This window comes from Primulina huaijiensis, chromosome 17, assembly GCF_012295235.1.
Source record: "Primulina huaijiensis isolate GDHJ02 chromosome 17, ASM1229523v2, whole genome shotgun sequence".
Classification (NCBI taxonomy): domain Eukaryota; kingdom Viridiplantae; phylum Streptophyta; class Magnoliopsida; order Lamiales; family Gesneriaceae; genus Primulina; species Primulina huaijiensis.
The window spans coordinates 93,428-112,283 of record NC_133322.1 but is presented as its reverse complement, the minus strand read 5'-3'; the positions used below and the strand labels follow the sequence as shown (position 1 = coordinate 112,283).

At 35.2% G+C, this 18,856-nt stretch overlaps 2 protein-coding genes across 5 annotated transcripts; one reads left to right on the top strand and one right to left on the bottom strand.

Annotated features, from left to right (window-relative positions):
• The first annotated feature begins 811 nt into the window (after positions 1-811).
• Positions 812-4,941, top strand: LOC140963587 (nicastrin-like). Of its 2 annotated transcripts, XM_073422966.1 has the most exons (7): positions 812-1,184; positions 1,329-1,856; positions 1,902-2,016; positions 2,731-2,813; positions 2,893-2,969; positions 3,417-3,695; positions 4,475-4,941. In XM_073422966.1, exons 2-6 carry the CDS (start codon positions 1,787-1,789, stop codon positions 3,471-3,473), a joined length of 402 nt encoding a protein of 133 aa, XP_073279067.1. In that variant the 5' UTR covers positions 812-1,184; positions 1,329-1,786; the 3' UTR covers positions 3,474-3,695; positions 4,475-4,941. The 2 variants fall into 2 exon arrangements, with proteins under 2 accessions (XP_073279067.1, XP_073279068.1); XM_073422967.1 differs by lacking the exons at positions 3,417-3,695; positions 4,475-4,941 and adding an exon at positions 3,233-3,410 and having other exon boundaries at positions 816-1,184; positions 1,721-1,856.
• Positions 4,942-5,930: 989 nt separating this feature from the next.
• On the bottom strand, positions 5,931-18,276 carry LOC140963403 (uncharacterized). 3 transcript variants are annotated; one of them, XM_073422712.1, is made up of 17 exons: positions 18,019-18,274; positions 17,242-17,337; positions 13,124-13,314; positions 12,908-13,012; positions 12,377-12,477; positions 11,777-11,855; positions 11,318-11,383; positions 10,297-10,365; positions 10,153-10,209; positions 9,317-9,394; positions 8,819-8,916; positions 8,691-8,739; positions 8,233-8,360; positions 7,574-7,682; positions 7,335-7,397; positions 6,608-6,667; positions 5,931-6,391 (listed from the first exon to the last, which is right to left on the bottom strand). In XM_073422712.1, exons 1-17 carry the CDS (start codon positions 18,110-18,112, stop codon positions 6,221-6,223), a joined length of 1,614 nt encoding a protein of 537 aa, XP_073278813.1. In that variant the 5' UTR covers positions 18,113-18,274; the 3' UTR covers positions 5,931-6,220. The 3 variants fall into 3 exon arrangements, with proteins under 3 accessions (XP_073278813.1, XP_073278814.1, XP_073278815.1); XM_073422713.1 differs by having other exon boundaries at positions 8,691-8,736; positions 18,019-18,254; XM_073422714.1 differs by lacking the exons at positions 10,153-10,209; positions 10,297-10,365 and having other exon boundaries at positions 18,019-18,276.
• Between the last annotated feature and the right edge of the window lie 580 nt (positions 18,277-18,856).

Sequence of the window (18,856 nt, the reverse complement as noted above, 5' to 3'; positions counted from 1 at the left end):
GATCGATGATTANTGACAACAATTCTCTACTTCCATTATTGAATAGTGGGGTCATTTTGGAGACTTGTCTAACTCTCAAATGGAGTATGAGCATTTCAAAGCTTGTCAACCAAGAAAAGTTGAAAAGCTAAATTAAAAGTCTCTATTTATTGAACATTTTCTGGTCTAAAGCTTGACAAATCTACTCATGAATATTAATCCACATTCAACTTCCCTTGTCAAAATTACTCTCATATCTTTCATCAAGCGAAAAGAATTATTTCTATAACTTTTTCCACTGGCCGTGGTGTGACATCTATCTACGTACGTACGTAAGGCATGGATAGAAAGGAAAAAAAACTTCGGATTTCTTCTATCCCCCTGTTAGGTTGTGTTATGGAAGCTATTTTGGTTATAATTTACGGAGGAAATGATGAAATTATGTTGGAGGACGATTATAATGCTCCAGCAGCTTGTAATGTGGCAGCTCAAAAGCATTTTAGGCAAAGTCGGCAGGTCTGGCGTGGTTGATAATTAATTTGTTTGTTTTCTTGTAAGTCAATAGCTCGGTGCATGCCAATAATTGAAAAATATGTGCTATCGCAAAATAAATTAGTCGAGCTGTGGGATGATTTTGTATTGAAACGATTATCGATAATATGTGTTATGAATTCGTAAGTGATCGTGGTGCCCGACAAAGAGGATAATCGACAGTTTGGTTTGCATGTTTTGAATTTATCCATCAAATATAATAACTACTGGTTCTCAAGATTTAAAAAAAAAATCTATTATTATAAAAACAATGATGATAGTAACTTTTCTAAAAAAATTGAGACGGAACTTGAAGGTTTGGAAAGAACGGAGAGAAGAACCAACCACGGGGGTTTGAAATTGGACCTTACTAAATATCTTTACTATAAACTTTTATCATCCCGGGTCACACAACCAACAGGTTAGAGCTTCAGTGAAGGGCCGATTGCGATTAAACTCAACCGAATAGTTTTGTAGTCTGAGAAGTAGCACAAATGATCAATTCGATACTTGTGAATCTTCAGTTTGGATTCCATGGCCTAGGGATTTCAAGTTTAAATCTCCCAGGCAATTTTCTTACCGTTGACTGAACACTACGCCATGGACTCGAAGCTCCCGTTGTTCCTCCCGTTCCTCGATCTTCTTCGTCGCTCATTTCCACCACTCTTTATCAGGTTAATTTTTTTTCTTTTTTTTTTTTTTTTGTTTTAACTCGACTTTAATTCCTAAATGAGAGGGCCGTTATCAAAATTTGATTTTTATTAAGGGTTTTGGTCATCCGTTGGCTCATTGTACGTTTTGACGGGAATTGTGTGCAGATTGAATGGTTGAGCTTCGATTGGGAAATTATAGAATAAAACTAAGGAGCTGTTATTATTATTATTTTTATCAGCAGCTGTGTGTGGAAGATTAATCTGTTTTCAAATAAGAAAATTTCAATATCACTCCATTTGTAAAACCATTATAATTTAGTTCAAGTAAAATGCTTAGAGCAGCTTCTACATCTGAGCTATATTGATTTTGGACAATTTTGGCATAGCCAACCTCATTCAAGTGGACAGCTTCAGAGAAATCAAATTCATTTGAGTTGTTTTCTGATAATGTAAATGCTCTGTTATTTGAAATCCCCTTCTCGGTTTTATCGCGTTTGCAATTTGTTTTGATTTAATATTAGTTTGATCTGGGTTTGAGCTTTATTGACTTTGAACAGCTTCAGGGAAGACAAATTCTTTTGAGTCAGTTCCTGATCTTCAAAAGTCTATGTACACACAAATTTATGTACACACAAATTGACGGATATCCATGTGTACGACTGCTCAACATTTCTGGGGAAATTGGTTCAGTTAGTCGGACGATGAGTATAATCAGCTAATTATTAATTTGGATTTTAGATCCTGGTCGAGGGAAAATTGTTACTCCAATTGCACAATTCAAGAATGCAGATGTGTTGGTCAGATCAACTGCAATATTGGTTTCTGCGGATGAATTTGAAAGCTTACTTTCAAGGCATGCAGTTTTTGGTTTCTAATATAGCTGCCAAAAATTAACAGTTTCATTCCTCATCGAGTTTTCTTCCTTGCACGTTTTACTATTTTGACAATTTTATTAGGTTTTTCTGATGCTTTATGTCCCATCAATGCATTCAAATTCCATTTCAGTTATTCAGCAATATGTGTCCAGTCGGGTCTTTGATTGTATTTAAGCCTTTATTTGCTTCTTCCCTTTCTTCGTGTCGTACTCCTACTGTACCAGTTTTCTCATGGTGGCCCAAAAATAATGCATTTCAAGAAGTTGGCACCAGTTCATCCCTCTCAGAAGAGTCAGAACCATGATTAATATTCACCAAAATTGAGTATGAACTATTTGAGCTGACACTAATAGCAGCAAACATTGAAGAAATAGTTTAGAACAAAATTTGAATTATAGTTATTCCTATGGTAAATGACTGAGCGCTTGGATGTATTTAATTTTTGAAAATGACAAAAAAGAAACTAGGCGTCATAATATATGTGGGTCCATATAATGTCAGCTTGTAGTTTTCATCACATTTATTATCCTCTATGCTTATTCAATATGGTATGTTCAAATTATTGATTTCTTTAAACATTTATCTTTTGAACTTGTTTTTTTAATTAATTTTGTTCTGTAACTACTGGGGTTTATGCTGTTAACTCCAATCAATTGAGGAATATTCTATTTTATTATTTGTGTGTATCTTAGAGTATCAAAAGATCCAATTTTTTCAAGGAATGTGGCTGGGGTTTTAGTTGAAGCAAGCACTCAGGTCCAAAATGGTTTAAAGGGTGAGTTATATAGTTAATTTTGTTTGTTGAATATTGAGAGAAGAAGAGTTCATTAGCTAACAGTTAGTGGTCATTGCAGGAAATTCCCCAGATGCAAAGTTTCCACAAGCTGAATTTGCTCCATATAAAAGCAACAACTTTGAGTGGAATGCATCGGTGTGTGGTGAAAAATGATTAGCATTTTAAAGCTGTACACTTTTGCTAGTTGCAGTTTCTTGAAACACATTTGGGCTAACCTTATTCATTAATTAAAAGAAATAAATACTTAGATAGCATTCAAGGAAATTGATGTTTTTGTAGTCATCTACGCCATTGAGTTTTTTTTCTTATGAGCCTGTTTTTTCTCCTTATCTTCCCGATGTGGATTATCTTCCTTTTTCAGTTATTCCACTGACTTTCTTATATACAATACTATCCAGGTTTTAATGATGTACCTTAGGGCTTAGAGACATCTAATGGAGACTAAATACATTTCTGGAATTGCATGTATATATCAAGTTCTTGCTGCATCTTTTGTGCATGTATATTCCTGCATCATACTCTCTTTGGAAATCCAGCATATTTCAATTTTTGTGAATATGATCTTGTTGTCAACACCTGCAGGGATCTGTAATTGTTTCCAGTCGTGACAATCAGAATATCTCTGGACATTATCTGTGAAGCTTTTGTTTCTATTCTTATTTTTATAGTTGAAATGAGATATTTGTGTTCATTTTTTAAATCTTGTGGAAAGATTTATTTTAATAAGTTTACCTGCTTAAGCTTGTGTTTGTGGTTCTCACTGGTGAAGCCTGGGGCCACCTTGGTAGCAGAAGATTTCTTCTGGAATCTGATCAGCACTCAGATGCCATTAAGGGCCTTGATATGGCAATGGTTGAAACGGTATTTTCCTTCCGGCCTTTTATATTAATCGATTACATGATATGTGTAGTGTCAAACTCAAATTAATTTTCAAGATTGATAATCCTGTACTCAATTGTGCGAAGCAGGAAGTGATGCGAGGACATAATTTGGTTTTTGTTATCTTGGAGTTGCTTCTCTTTCTTGATCCACTTTTGCAGCACTTTCTATGATTTTTTTGTTCTAAGTTTTGTGAATTTACTTTTAGATAGGTATTTTGCATCAATTTGGTTGCTGATGGCACTTTTGTGACAGGTTGGCACATTGCTATGGCAAATTTGATTTATGACGTCTTGATAGATTTATTATTATTATATGCACACATTTTCTCTGTCTCATCATTTGCCGTTCAATGTTCTGTAGATTAAGATCCGATTATATTAGTCGAAATTTTTTCAAATTTAAGATGTGCATTACTGCATAAGGATGGTGGCTATAGTCACATAATTTGCTTTTTCGGACCAAGAAATTTGGATTTTCATGTTAGAACAATATATATTTTACTTCATGTCTCTGCTTTTATATCAGCTCAAGTTTTTATGAGTTCTATGTGATAGCTTGAACGCTAGAGGGGGGAAATATCCTAGAGAATAAATATTAGATGTTAGGCATCTGTGATAATTTAAGCTTTTATACGAAAGCATATGATTGTACATAGGCCTAACTTTGCTTGGAAGCATATTCGAGAACTCTTATCACCCGTTGCTAGAATGTTAAAGTTTTTTGAAGTTCCATGTTCTAAAGCTTCGTGGTCATCCCAGGTATGTCCCTGCATATTCAACCCGATTGAAATACGAATCAGGTGGCTGGACATTGCTACCCTACAACTCTTCAGATATCATGAGCATGGAGGGGATCCAGTTTGGACTGAAAGTAATTTGGATACAATTGGTATCAGAGTGTATACGGTCCAAGACGCTACTTATGACCGTCTAATTTTGGTGTTGGGCATAGTTATAACTCTCTTGGCTTACCTTTTGATAGCGTTAGTCAGAACTCTAATCCGAAAGGCATTGAAGCAAGACTGAAACGCTGCTTTTTTGCATCATTTTTTGGACCTCTAGTTCAGTTATATTTGTCGCCAGGAAAAGCAACTGGACTTTTGCCGATGTGTGGCGACTGTTGTATGTATCGTTCTAAGTTTTACTTATAACAATTGATTATTCTAGAACGGTACACGACATGTTTAGTATGATTATTTGTTCTATCTTGAGCCTAATTTAAGACTCTAGTCAAATAAGTTACGCATTAATTCATTTCAGGGGTCACAAAAATTTACAAGGAACTCATAAATCTTAAAAGTTTTATCATAAAATAGAATATACTCAGCTCCCTTGGAAGCAACTTTCAATAGAGGGTTACGCTCTACTATTATTGCTTCTTTCTCTGTTTGTTGTTCACTTTGTTTTGAATGTATATTCAATGGATTTATGCTCTATAGCTGGTTTAATTTCCACATAATCACTCAATAAGTAATGTTTTTTTAATTGTTTTTGAATGTTGGAAGGGTTGCCCAGAATCATGATTGAACCGACCTTGTTTAAATTTATAAATAATAAAGAAATATATCTTTAGAACAGCCGTGATTTAAAAGAGCTTTAGGACAGTTTTGTGATTTAACAATAGTGCATATAAGAAAAATATTTCATTAACTTCTCGATTTTGATTTATTAAGATTTCTTTTAAAAAATAATTCCATGTGCAATTAAATTCGAAGGAAAAATTGTAACACTCGCATACAATATGCAAGAACCTGGAGACATAAACGTGTATTGGAATCTCCAGTAGTACTCCCGCAGAGTGTACACAAAATTCAATCTCTTCTTCAAAATTCAAAACTCTCCGCAACTAGTCAGTTTCCGACACAAGAAGAATAGTTTTGGTTGAGTGATGTTATCAACTGAAAACGAGAATTTAATATTTGACATTTCACTTACAGCAATGGCATTGACAAGTGGTGGTTCTCCCGGCATTTTGGAGACCTACAAGCGAAAGTTCCATTTCCTGTTTGAAGAACAAGCTGAAAGGGAATTTTAATAAAATCCTAAGCCTGTAAGGTATGATTCTCGATTTGTCGTCAAGATTTTTCAACTAAATTCTTCGTACAAAAGTTCAAGAGCATAATTTTTCTGAAAATAACTTCAATACATGGGAGCACATATACCTATAGCAACACATGGCAAAAAAACGAACTTCTGTCGGTAAAAAGCCAGTAAATAAATTGCTGTCAAACATATGAAGGTAATATTTTTTGGCTTACATTAAAAATCTGCTCATGGATGCAGATTTTCTATCATCCGAATTCATACTTGCTTTACTGTGAACTGGTTTTATTGCTAGGCATAGCTAAGATTTATGCTGACATTTTTTGGAGCTAAAAGATTAAAAAAATCAGAATATGTCTCAAACATTGGGTAGAATACTTCGTTGACACAAATATTGAGTTCAGAAATAACTCCTAAACAGCTAAGTAATTCATACTAGACATAAAAGGTTCTCGTACTCGATCAACTTCTACAGATTTCATCTTGAACACGCTGAATCTCATTTTCTATTTCTTTCCCCATTGCAATCTCACTTGCCTTGCTTTTGCTGATTAAATCGTTTAGACACTGTAAACAGGAGAGATACTCGGCTTTTACTTCAGAAGAGTCCAACAATGACTTCTCATTGCCAAACTGCACGAAATTAAGAAAGGAAGCATTTGAACAAAAATAACTACGCATAAATAACATAATACACATTTACATCCACTAACTCATCAAATAATATATGCCTATTGCCTATACGAGAAGTTCAGTGTAGAACAAAAATAATAAAACAATTGAACGTCACATTACATACTACCAAACCATGTAGAATACAGAAAAAATTCGAACTAAATTAGCATGTACCTCCTTCAAAATAGACATGCATTGAAGAAGTGAAGCATCAGCCTCAGAGGGAATGCACTCCTGTTTTATCAAGGAAACAATGATTATCTTCTAGTATAGAAAGGTAGACTCACAATGACAGATGGTGAAATTAGACAAGATGAATGCGACACAAGCTACTGGGATAGAAATAAAATCGATGCTTCATAGACTGTCACTAAAAGTCATGAAGTTAAAAAAAGGAAAAAAATCTTGGCAAGCCACTCTAAAGGTAAAGATTGAAACAGATATACTTCACTCTGCATTTTCTCACAAATTTCTCTAAAAGTCATGTTTATCATAGAACTCATTAGGGAGAAGAAACAGAGGAAAATAATGCTGCTCTGAATTTTCCAAATGCAACAACACATCAGCTAAAAGGCATACAAAATTATGGATATGTATAATCAGCAAGCAACAATATGTTTGGAACACGATAATTTCATCATGTAAAACAACTTATGGATGCAAACAAAAGGGTTGCAAAAATATTTCAGTCCACGGGGAATAAATTACTCAGATTTTGAAAATTATTGTGATACATTTCTGAATCATGCAATTTCAAATGGTATGATCCCAGTTCTATCATATATTGTAGACAGAATCAAGGATAGTAGAAGAAAATCCACCTAAAAACATTTCAAGATCAATCATAATTTGACAGAACAAATTCCATACAATTATCTCTATCAGGTTAATGCATACTGACCCTTGAATCCTGAAATTGCAGTTTTCTTATCTCCAATGAACCGAGAGCATTGAGTGATTGTAGCTACCAGAAAATTTACACAAAATGAGCTATCTTGCAACACATAAAGTGGTATCCACAGATAAAATATGAGCGAGTTTGAAAATGCAAATTACATAATCAAGTGAAATACATAATAGGTGAATGTTATATAGTTGGTCCGTTGTGCACTAGATTGCAAATTAACATAGAAAACAAACCAATATCAACATCATGGGATGCCCATCTTTTCCGGTTTTTGGGTACACCACAATGGGCTCTTTGTTCCCTTTCTCTTTCACAAATTGGAGAAGAATCTGTCGAGCTATTCTGTTGAAGATAGCCATTAAAAAATGTAAAACACAATTTACTTCAACAAAGCCAAATTTTGTTCATTTAAATATAAAAAACCAGAAAGAGCATGTTCCAATTGGAAAAACAAAGCCAACAGATAATGGTTAAGAATATCTTCGACTATCCGAGTAGGTAATACCTCCTAAAATTACTGATATAGTAACTCTCGACATTTTAATTGCTAGGGCCTGATCAATGCTGATATAAGAAAACACGAAAAATACTTTTAACTTTTTTCCCGAAATGTGTACCATTTGAAATGAAAATTAACATTTTTTTTTATAAGAAACTAGATATTATTAATAAATAAAGTTTTATAATACTAGCGGATGAGTAATCCGCATGGGGAAAAGTATCACAACTTAGAAAGTACTAGCCTACTAACTTCATGCCCATAAATATTTCCAATCTCTAATCAAATCAGAAATAGACAGGTGTTATTTTAGAATTTTTAAAAAATCAGGAAGCTCAATTGAAACTATCACAGGCAATACGACATTGTCAGTAAATATTCAGCCGCAGTAACCTTATCGATCCCCTTAGTAGTTTTTTGGCCTTATCAAGCTCAGTAATTGCTTGAGAACTATTTCTCTTCATTAGATCGTCGGAGATGAGCATTTTCACTCTAGCAATGTACAGCATGTTGGCCGCATTCTGTTCACCAAGACATATGGTACTAAGTGTGTCACCTTAACGAAGGGACGCGATAAGGGGAAAAACGTCACACAGAAAAAGAGAGCATCAAAGTTTAAATTGTAAGTATCTGAGTAGTGCTTGAAACTTGGCTGCTATCATTTAATCACATTAGCTGATTATAGTGGGACCCAAATGATAGGAAAAGATTTTGTGAAAGAGAAACCAAGAGAAGGGAGCAAGTTATTGTAGTTTCAGTTGACGCATTTTAAACAATAGATCCACATGAGATGGAAAATAAGATGAGGCATAGAATCAATAAGGAGTCTGAAAACAGCAAAAATATTAAACCTGAATATGTTCTGCAGGAAGTAAGTGCGTCTGAGCTTCAAGACATCTGCTACAGAAGAACATCATGTCATTCTCGAGCAGAAACATCTGTGGTTTTGAATTCATGGGGTAGTTAAGTATGAAAGTACCTCTCCAGTAGCTCTTCAGCTTCACTAAGCTGCCCCAATGATTGGAGGGTTAAAGCAAGGCGTTCAGCTGCGACAACAGTGCCCAACGATTTCCACCCCTTTGACATGAAATAAGTATCTCATTTACGCTTACAAATGAAACCATGGAAAATCCAGAAAGATTGAAGGGTAATTAACAAATTAAGTAGGATCTCAAATTCACATTAGTTACAATGTTTTAGGGCCTATAGCAGAGTGTTCAATGGGAGGGTAATTCATAACCAACTAATGAAAACATGTTCATTTGCCTTGATAAGATCAGAGTGGTGGAGCTGGCAACATTAAAGGAAACAATACATGCCTCAGTTACTATTTCAATGCATGGTATATCTGAGGAACGATATCTGATGAATATAATAGCTTTCCTGAGAGAGATGCATTAACAATAATATGAATGACACTTGATAAAAGTAAACGACTCATAAAACAGACAAGAAACAGAAAACAAAGATGATAAACCTTTGATAATTCCAACATATGCAAAATCTTTCTCAATAAGATCTCAGCTTCAGCAAATTGATTGGACTTGACGTACATCTATAGTAATGGCACAGAAAAAATCACGACACTATGATTAGTTTATAAGAATAATTCAAAACAGAAGACATACAAGCCAAAACATGCTCCAAGAAAAATATCACCCAGATAGCGTATATGATGGCTAAAGGACAATATTCATGTGATTAGGTGTACTGATCATGTTCATAATTCTTAAAGTAAATATCCAGCCAACTACAGTTTCTCTCAAGTGATCTGTTCGAGTAAAAATCCATTTTGACCAAAGTTTTTGAAAGCATGGTATGAATTGAACCATTCATGGAAACTAGAAGTTGTGAACAAGAGGGGATATTACGATTTCATTGCACTTATTTTTTCTTCTTCTTTTCCTCCTTGGAGGTGGGACAGCAGAGGGTACCAATCAATGGAAATGGTCAACCACAAACCATCTGAGATAAGGGAGACACAACAAAAAACTTTCATTTGGCAAATGCATTATCTAACAACACCAAGCTTCATGAGATGAGATATGTACAATGTTTTTGAATCCGTAATATGTGTGTGGATAACAGTAGAAACATAGGTAAGAGGCTGCCCATAAGGGGAGATTTGAAGGTCGTCAAAATGTTTTTGCTGTGACATTCTTTTTGGGGAATTTTTTCACTATTAAGGGCATAAAATATTTTATTCAGGTTTTTGTGGGGTGTGTGTGCATAACATTGGAGTGTATGAGAGTGTGTTGGGACTTATTTTATCACATACTGTGGCAGTCTCAAAGTTAGATAAGGAATTACAACCTGAGCAAGATATTGCAATCTCCTAATACATATGATTGTCTCCCCTTGCCCACTTTCCTACAAGGTTAACAGGAAACAGTCGGGAGAAAAACTTTTTATTTCATATAGAAAATCGGCACTCATCATGAAAGAATATTGGCAGACCTCCAGGATTCTAATCGAATTCAAAATTAAGTCTTCAGAATCCTTTACTTTCCCTTCGAGATACAAAACCTGTTCATTGATAATTTTTTTAGAAAAAGGCTCATAATTGATAATACATCTTCATGCCTTCACTGACGATTCCATAGGATCATTTTGTAGCAACCAGTTTAGTAATGACAGCAGAATAAGTAAAGGCAACAAACATCGAGGCATATTTACTTGAAGGTGAAATGGATTTCAATTCAATCCTTACAAGATATATGACATAATTTTCCGTGCACAAAAAACCATTGAAACACAACCACCTTGGCCATAGGCTTACCATGACAACCGGTCACATCAAGTCATAACACTACCACGAAGCACGAGAAGGCTATAGGCACGAGTAGTGAGGAGGGGATAAATAAACAGGGGAATTAGTTATATTTCAAGTTTTTACTGGGAATCTAGAAAGGGAAGAGGGAGAGTTTGCATGTGTGGGGGGAAGGGGATAAAAAACAGGGGAGTTAGTTTTTTTGGTAGAGAATATTTTCTGATTGAATGTTGCTAGGGTGGGAGAGGATTGTATTCTGCTAAGAGCACTATTCCTCTTAAGGACCATATCTATTGGAAATAGTGATTATTATCTTGTAAAAAAACTTACCTGTTCAATGAATTTTTTCTATTGTTATTGAGTTCCAATCCTATCTATATTCTCCCATAAATAGTTGGTTGAATTAGTGGTTGCAACAACTTTCATATATCTTCAACCCCTTCGAAAAAATGAGTTAAACTTGACAGACTTGATTCTCACTTCTAATGTTTTTTTAGGGACACACATAAAGACTAGAGTGACAAATATACCAACATGCAGCTCCTTGCCCATAAAGTGCAATTGTCATGAACATATATTTCAAATGTGTTCCATCAGATAAAAAGCAAAAGGAATTTCAAGGGTTAAAACCACAAAAAAAAAACAAAGAATAATTGATTAGTTTTTCAAATTCCATGTCTGTAAAAATAGACAAAGAGGTGAGCTTACAGTCCCAAGATGATACATGGTATCAGCATAGTCTGTGTTTGTTTCTCCCAGAACACGTCGCTTTTTCTGATCAATAATAAAATGGTAACGAAAGTACATAATATTTAGCTGAGAAAGAAAAAGGTTGGATGCACTGCTTGATATGTACCTTCAAAGCATGCTGCCAAAATTGTAAAAAAAAAAAATTAGAAAACGTTAGAAACAAAGAAAATTATGGCGAGAGTGAAGAATGATACAGCCATATCACATGCAAAAACTCAGTATAGACGAGCAATATTACACCTCTATCAAACATTATCAGCAGTTAATGCTTCACGGAAATTGATGAAAAAATAGTATGGTACTTTTACACATCATCCAACACAAATTACAACTTTCAAAATGCCAAAAAAAAATTAAAAAAATGTTAAAAAAAAAGAATTATTACAACAAATTGACATCTATAGTGTGAACTTTTACCTCATAGCAACCACGAGCCTTTTCCAATTCTCTCTGCACAAGGAAGAATTGGCCTAGATTATGAAAAGCAGCCCCAACTCTACAATATACAATAGGTAAAGGCTATATAAGATGTATTAAGGTGATTTTAAGCAATCAAGCTCCATTATAGATTCCAGAAAAGATGTGAGAAAAAGTAACAATGTCAAAATTTTCTAAGATGTGCCATATCTACAACTGATCATTCATTGTCTAAAACAGTCGTCGATGTCGTTGAGGCCATTAGCCACATGCTTATGATTAAGATGGTAGGGCTAGCCAACCCCCATCTTCTGACGGCACTTTAACAAAAATTTCAAGCCTTCTTGCATACGAAAAAGATTATAACATAAGCAGCACATGTTGATGTACAGTTTTTTATACATTGAAATACATTAAAACATGCAGCTTTTGTACAAATACAGCAAACATGAAGAAAATGTGGCTTTTATAAAGTCATTTTATTTGTTACACTGAGACTCAACTCGAAGAAATTTTACACGAAGCAAAAGAAAACATTCAAAAAGTTGTGATACAAGTACATAAAAGTTAATTGAAAAGGTTCAAATTATACATGCCTACCTTACGTCATCGGGTCCAAAAGATTCTTCCAGTATATGTATGGCCTTCATGTACAATGGTTCTGCTTTGTCGAAGTCCTTTTTGATCCTATAGAGCTCTGCCTGCATATAACATTACTGTTTCATCGACTTCAAAAGAATATCTTGTTGGCAGGAATTTTAGGTACGACAAGTATCTCAAACAGGAAGAAGTTTCCACAATGGGCGTTCCTTAATAAGAGGTTTATGGTGTTCCAAGGAGATATGCCTGATGCTCTGACCCAAAATAAAAACCAGAATGAAAGTAGAAAATGAATCTAGCTCATGCCCTGATTAGAAACCAATTTCTCATTTACCATTTGTGTTACTCCAGATGGGGATTCATCCATCATCGTGTATAGTTTATTTTGTGTTAAGAAACCGGCAGAGGCTCATAGAAGAAATGAGACATAACAAATTTCAATTAAAAAAACTCTAGAGCACAAGTTCATCGTGATACAACCATATTAGGCACAATAATAATTATCTTTACTGTGTTTTAAAGAGGACCCACCAGATTGTTACAAGCAGAGGCAACATGTGGATCACTTTCTCCAAAACCTTCAATAGCTTCTTGTAATGCTGATACAAAAAATTTCTCAGCTTGTTCAAACTTTCCCTAGATGATATTAAATGACAATCAGATGACTTGCTAAATTATGAAGAGAAACTCAAAGATAATAATAGCTTATTTTGGAAAGCCCAAAGAAATGTGATCAAGAACGTTCACCTGCATAAAAAAATCTCTACCACTATCAGTAAAAACTCTCCATTTGGATGTATGCTCGTTCGATATCACAGAGCCATCTTCAACTTTACTCAAGCCAGAAACATCAGCCAAACTTGTACCCTTTTTGGAAGTTGATTCAATAGAAATATCATCCGCCCTTGAAGGCATGGAATTCATCCCCAACATTAATACTAAAGAGAAAATATTGAACAGTTGTCATTTTTGAGACTCGGTTTCACAAAAAAAAAGTAATTGTTGGGAATGCAACCAAAGTCCTACATTGAAAGATCGAGAAGAAGATCATAGGTTAATAAAATAAAATGATATCTCCATTGTTATGATGTCTTTGGGTAAAGTCCAAAAAAAAACCATGAGGGTTGATGTAAGGTCTAGAAAATTCGAGCTACGTAACATGACTGCATGCAATCTATTATTTTACTAAAATATGTGTTTAATTATTTTAATGCATTAAATGCATGGTTATCGCATGAATATGTGTTTTATTTCATTGTTTATTAAGGTTTCATGCATTAAGGCTTTTAGTAGTATTACGCGCTCGAACGAGGAACGGAGACCGGAGATAATGAGGAAAAATATTTTTTTTAGATAATTATTTTTAATTATTTAATATATGGTGTAATTAAAGGTGATTTTCGAAAATGAGCCTTGGTTGGGTATTTTTGCTCGCCGGGTCATATTTTAAACCGGTATGCAAAATTTAGCGAGTCGGGAGACTTTCTGAGGATACAAGCAATATTTTCAAAAACGTACCTAAACGAAATATTTTTCGGGAGTGTTTTTGGGTTTAATGGGGTTATTTTATGCATAATGGCCCAAAACTCTACTTAACCTCATTATTTTTAATTAAGAGCTCATTAGCACTAAATATTATAATTAAGCCCTACACTCAAACCCTAAACTTATTCCTAAACAACTCGGCCGCCCCCTTCTCCCATTCAGCAGCCATTTTCGAAAAAAAAATACAGCAGCAACCTTCGAAATCCTCTCAAGCTTTGCAAAGAACTCCTTCCTCGTCTCTCCGATGAAATTTCTACGCTTATATCTCAAAGGTTTCGAGTGTATATACGCAAAAGCACGCCTATATCCCGTTTTTCTCATCATTCACATCAATATATGTTGGTTTGTATGTTTTTACATGAGAAATCTTAGATGAATCATGTTCTGTAATTTTTATACGATTTTTGACATGAAGTATGCATTTTCTTTGCATGAAACTCACGTCCTTGTTGTGCCTGTGTAAGGGGCGGCTGATTTACGTTTTTTTAAGGGCTGTACATGTTGAGACCGAAGGCGTCTAGGTGCTGGATTTGGGTTTGGAACGTGTCATGGTAGAGGACAGATCGGATTTCTTGGATGTTGGCTCGGTATGGACTAGATCGGGCTTTGGGAAGGGGACCGGCTGTAGGGGAGTCGAACCAAGCCACGGTGCAGACCCTAAGGGGTCTGAGTCTTGGTACAGGATGGCTCAACCACGGCTGGTCACGGCCTAGGAGTAGATCGAGGCGCAAGAGTCGAGTAGGGTAGGGTTTGGGACTGTTTTCGGGTGATTCACCTATGGTTGGGTGCACGGGCAGTAGGCGTGAGTAGGGCTGGTCCAGGAGGGGTTCCACGGCCTGGTCTTGGTCCTAATAAGTGTTGGTTCGGGGCTGGTCCATGTTGGTTAGGCGTAGAGTCGAAGATTTGGCTCGGCGGTGCAACTAGGGTTAGGGTTATACGTACAGAATTTTTCCAGCAGGTTGCAGCCGAGATTAGGAGGTCAAAATAGCCGGAATATGGTTGGTTAGGGGCTGGTAGGGTGTGATTAAGTTGTGGTTTAAGTTGGAAAAAGTTTGGTTGAGTTTCGGGTTGATTCGGGTTAAAACCGAGACCCCGATCCAAGTTTTAAAACGAATTGTAAAAGTTATGGAATGGACTTGAAGTTACGTCTAGGAAATGATTATAAATATGTTTTGAGGTGTTTTAAGTAGTTTGGTTGGCTTTGGGTCGAAATTTTGAGATCCAGGGGTAAAATAGTCAATTAGGGTTTCCAGGAGCAAAATGATCATTTTGAACCCGGGTCGAGGTAGCAGTCCTGGCAGCGCCCTGATCACAAATTGGCGTGTTTTAAATGTACATGTATCACGAACATTACTTTTTATGGAAATACGAAAAATACGTTGCATGCTTGATTTTAAGGAAATTTACGTATATGCATGATTTTTATAAGTGGTGAACATGATAATATGTTTTGAAGGATGGAAGTTAGTTGTGACTAATACGAACACGAACATGAACATGTAAGGCAAAGACTCAGTGGATGTGTAATACTGTCGCTTATGTCACCGCCATCGGGTACCGCGGTTATACGTAGATGGATCCATCGACTAAAGCTGATACGAAAGTCACAACTAATGATCTGAATTCAAATAAAGAAAATAGACACGTATATGTTGATATGATGAGTTATGTGATGGACACGTTATGCTTTGACATGCTATGTTTAAGTTCATGCTTTTAAGATTATGAAATGTATGTTAATTACAGTACTTTTCACTGTTGCATGTTATGTATATGTACTTGTTATAACGATTCAGGTGTGTTGAGTCTTTAGACTCACTAGGTGTGAATGATGCAGGTGAGCATGATGATGTGGAGACTGGAGGCGCTGAAGACTGAGTAGGCGGAGCTGGGTGCGTGCACGTTGACCCGAAAACCTTGCAAATTTCCGCACTTTATGTTTGTGACTCATGGTTGATACATTATGTTTTACGTTTCGCATCGTTTTCATGTGGAGGATTTGACAAGATTTCGAATATTGCATTGAAGTTCTTTTAAAACAGTAGTCTAGGGATTTGTTGATATTTAGATTTTTATTTAACTGCAGTATTTTATTCAGTAGTTGAATGATTCTTTTTAAAAGTGTGTGTTTTAGTAATTTTCAAAAATAGCTTACAAAAAAAAATAGCAGTATTTTAGTAGTAGACGTTTCAGTTGATGCTCAAAGTGGACAATATCATACCAATGTGGAGATATTTGAGTTTCATGGCACTACAAGCCAAAATGTTAGCCGTAGGCCAGGGACTAAACTGTGGTAACATACAAGGAACGATTAACAACATCCACATGAAAGCATTTTACTGATTAAAAATATAACATCTGTACCTGAATATAATCAATTCTTTAGAAGAAAGAAATATAAGTGTAAAAGAGCAATATAAATACGAAAGACTTAAGCTGTGATGAAACACCTAACCGACTCAAGTGTTGTAATCATACGAATACATATATGCTCATTACTTATTATTGCCTTAGAGAGAAACAGTTCCATTCAATCAAGCTCAATGGACACCAACCAGATAAGCCACATAATCTCCTGACACACCTTGAATCCTTGTGAAGAGCTCGAGTTATGAGCCATTATAATATTTGTATGCTTTATTACCTTGCCTGTTTGGCAGTGATCTTTCATACCTTGATTTTCTATTTCTAGCAGAGACGGAGCCAAAAAGGGGATGAGTATGACCGCCTCCCCTCAATTCCTCCCATCCTCTTCCTCTTACTCCTATTTCATTAAGAAACATTAATTTTTCTAAAATAATTTTAGCACTCTTGCCCCCCTTAAATTTAGTCAATACCATTCATAGTCCTACTAATTCTTAAATACAGGTTTCCAAACACAAAATTGTTCAATAAAAATTCTTTTACTATTAATATTTATTTTAATAGTGTTTTGAGAAATAACAATAATGAAATTTCACCCCCCTAATGAAATTTTCTGGCTCCGTCGTTTTCTAGGTTTGATAGGTCATTGAACCACTAACACTATTGTTCACGTTGAGAATCGACATCGGGGAAGCGAAAACATAGGAAGAGGCTATCCTCAATCAGTACTGATAAAATGGTTTATGTTGACATTATAAGATGTATTTACCGCAGCATACACTGAATACAGACAAATGAGTAAATGATAGCCAGAGAGGACCATCGTGAATGAGTTGTATGTGTGGGGCCCTATAGCCTGACGTGGATACTTCCCAGATCTTATCAATTGTTACTACATTGAGATGTAATCAAAACATATATATTTTTGAGATGGTAACCCAAGACATCATGCATACCAGCTGACCCAGGCAAAAAAACCCATCGAAGTGCTTCCGTGTGGTGCCTCCAATGACAATAGCCAAAACCATGTTCCAAAGAAGTTTTCAGCTCTCCTGAAAATGACAACAAAAGTTGCTGATGAATACCAACATGAGATGAAAGGCACAATGAACAATATATAATTCCTGATGACTAAATTAAACATGGCAGTCTAGTCATAAACGAAAAAGCTAGGAGCATTTGTTATTAGTTTAGTTCAACATCAATTTTATTTTCTGAAAAAGGAAAGTAGCTTATCAAAATTGCTTTGGTGCTCCAGACTTCAAATACTCATTTAAAGTTAAAAAAGAAATAGCATCAAACAGCAAATAACTCACAGTCTGACAGAGAATGATGCTGGTATTGTCCAGAAACTTCTTTACCAAATAGAGGAATGCTAAAAGTAATGCCAAGTTAGCGGATAGTATGATGGAAACTATGGTGTATATGTCAGGATTAGATTAAAGCCGTGCAGGGTGGATATTGGTGTCATACATTGCCGTATTGGATAACAAAGCAACCATTCAATCCAATATAATGTGTGTGTCATACATAGGCAGTCAAAGAAGAACGAATAGATAACAGTGATATGTATTTTTACCGAATGAATAATAAATGGCTCCAGTCATATTCATATGTACTACATGCCACTTAACTCCCAACTAATTTATTTACAAAAATCCAGAATAATTTTGCTAGCTGAATTCGAGTTTTGCTAATACAGCCATAAATCTATTTTCTTGGTAAGAAGTTACCTGTATTTTGCAGATAATTAAAGGGTTTTGCCGGTAATGAATGAGAAGACCGGATCCTACCACATAATTTAGCCACCGCATGCCGATAATACATTTCTTCGTGCCTTCAAATTTTAAAACTCCCGAAAATCACCAGCGGAATCGTTCTCCTTTCGACTCAACAAACCGACTTGGATGCCTAGCGGGCCGAATTGGTCGTACGAAAATCACGGGTAAAATAACCCGATCAAGTTGGCAGCTTAATTAGATTGGACCGGATGTGGGAGGGAATTCATTCCTACAACTTGTTAAACAAGTACTCCAATAATTTTGAAAAATAAAATAAGATATTTTAAAAAAAAAATTTATATTATTTTGTTCATAAAGAATAAATAAATAATTTTTAAAACATCAAAACTTTTGTCATTTATTAGTTTAATTTTAACGATCAAAGAATTACGTGAAATTCAAATCCAGCAATACCACTTTTTAAATTTATATAAATAGTAACAAATGATGAATTCGAAAATAGATTGAGGATGCTTTTCATTTCAAATTATTTTTTTAAATCAAACCTCAAAGTGATATAATCTATTTCGAATTAAATTTTTAAATAGTAATTGAAAATATCGATTCTACTTACATCCCATTTATATCGAGGAGATCGGTGCGGGTTTCGAGTCTAATTATGACGCCACACACAATATCGAACGAAACATCACCAAGTAATCTCTGATTATCCGTGGGTAGAATCAGACATACATTTCGGTTATAAATAAAAAAAGATCATACAAAACGTGACATATGTGTCATCTCCATCGAGCATTGTCGTATTTTTCAATTACATATTCAACGGGTT

What these genes read in the sequence shown, in the direction of transcription:
- LOC140963587 (XM_073422966.1), top strand. Translation starts at nt 1,787, where the DNA reads ATGTACACACAAATTGACGGATATCCATGTGTACGACTGCTCAACATT. An exon ending in TTTGAAAGCTTACTTTCAAG is followed by an intron (nt 2,017 to 2,730) that starts GCATGCAGTTTT and finishes TGTGTATCTTAG; the next exon opens with AGTATCAAAAGATCCAATTT. An exon ending in ACTTTGAGTGGAATGCATCG is followed by an intron (nt 2,970 to 3,416) that starts GTGTGTGGTGAA and finishes CAACACCTGCAG; the next exon opens with GGATCTGTAATTGTTTCCAG.
- LOC140963403 (XM_073422712.1), bottom strand. Translation starts at nt 18,112, where the DNA reads ATGTATTATCGGCATGCGGTGGCTAAATTATGTGGTAGGATCCGGTCT. An exon ending in GTAGAGATTTTTTTATGCAG is followed by an intron (nt 13,013 to 13,123) that starts GTGAACGTTCTT and finishes AATATCATCTAG; the next exon opens with GGAAAGTTTGAACAAGCTGA. An exon ending in CTACTAAGGGGATCGATAAG is followed by an intron (nt 7,683 to 8,232) that starts GTTACTGCGGCT and finishes TATCTTCAACAG; the next exon opens with AATAGCTCGACAGATTCTTC.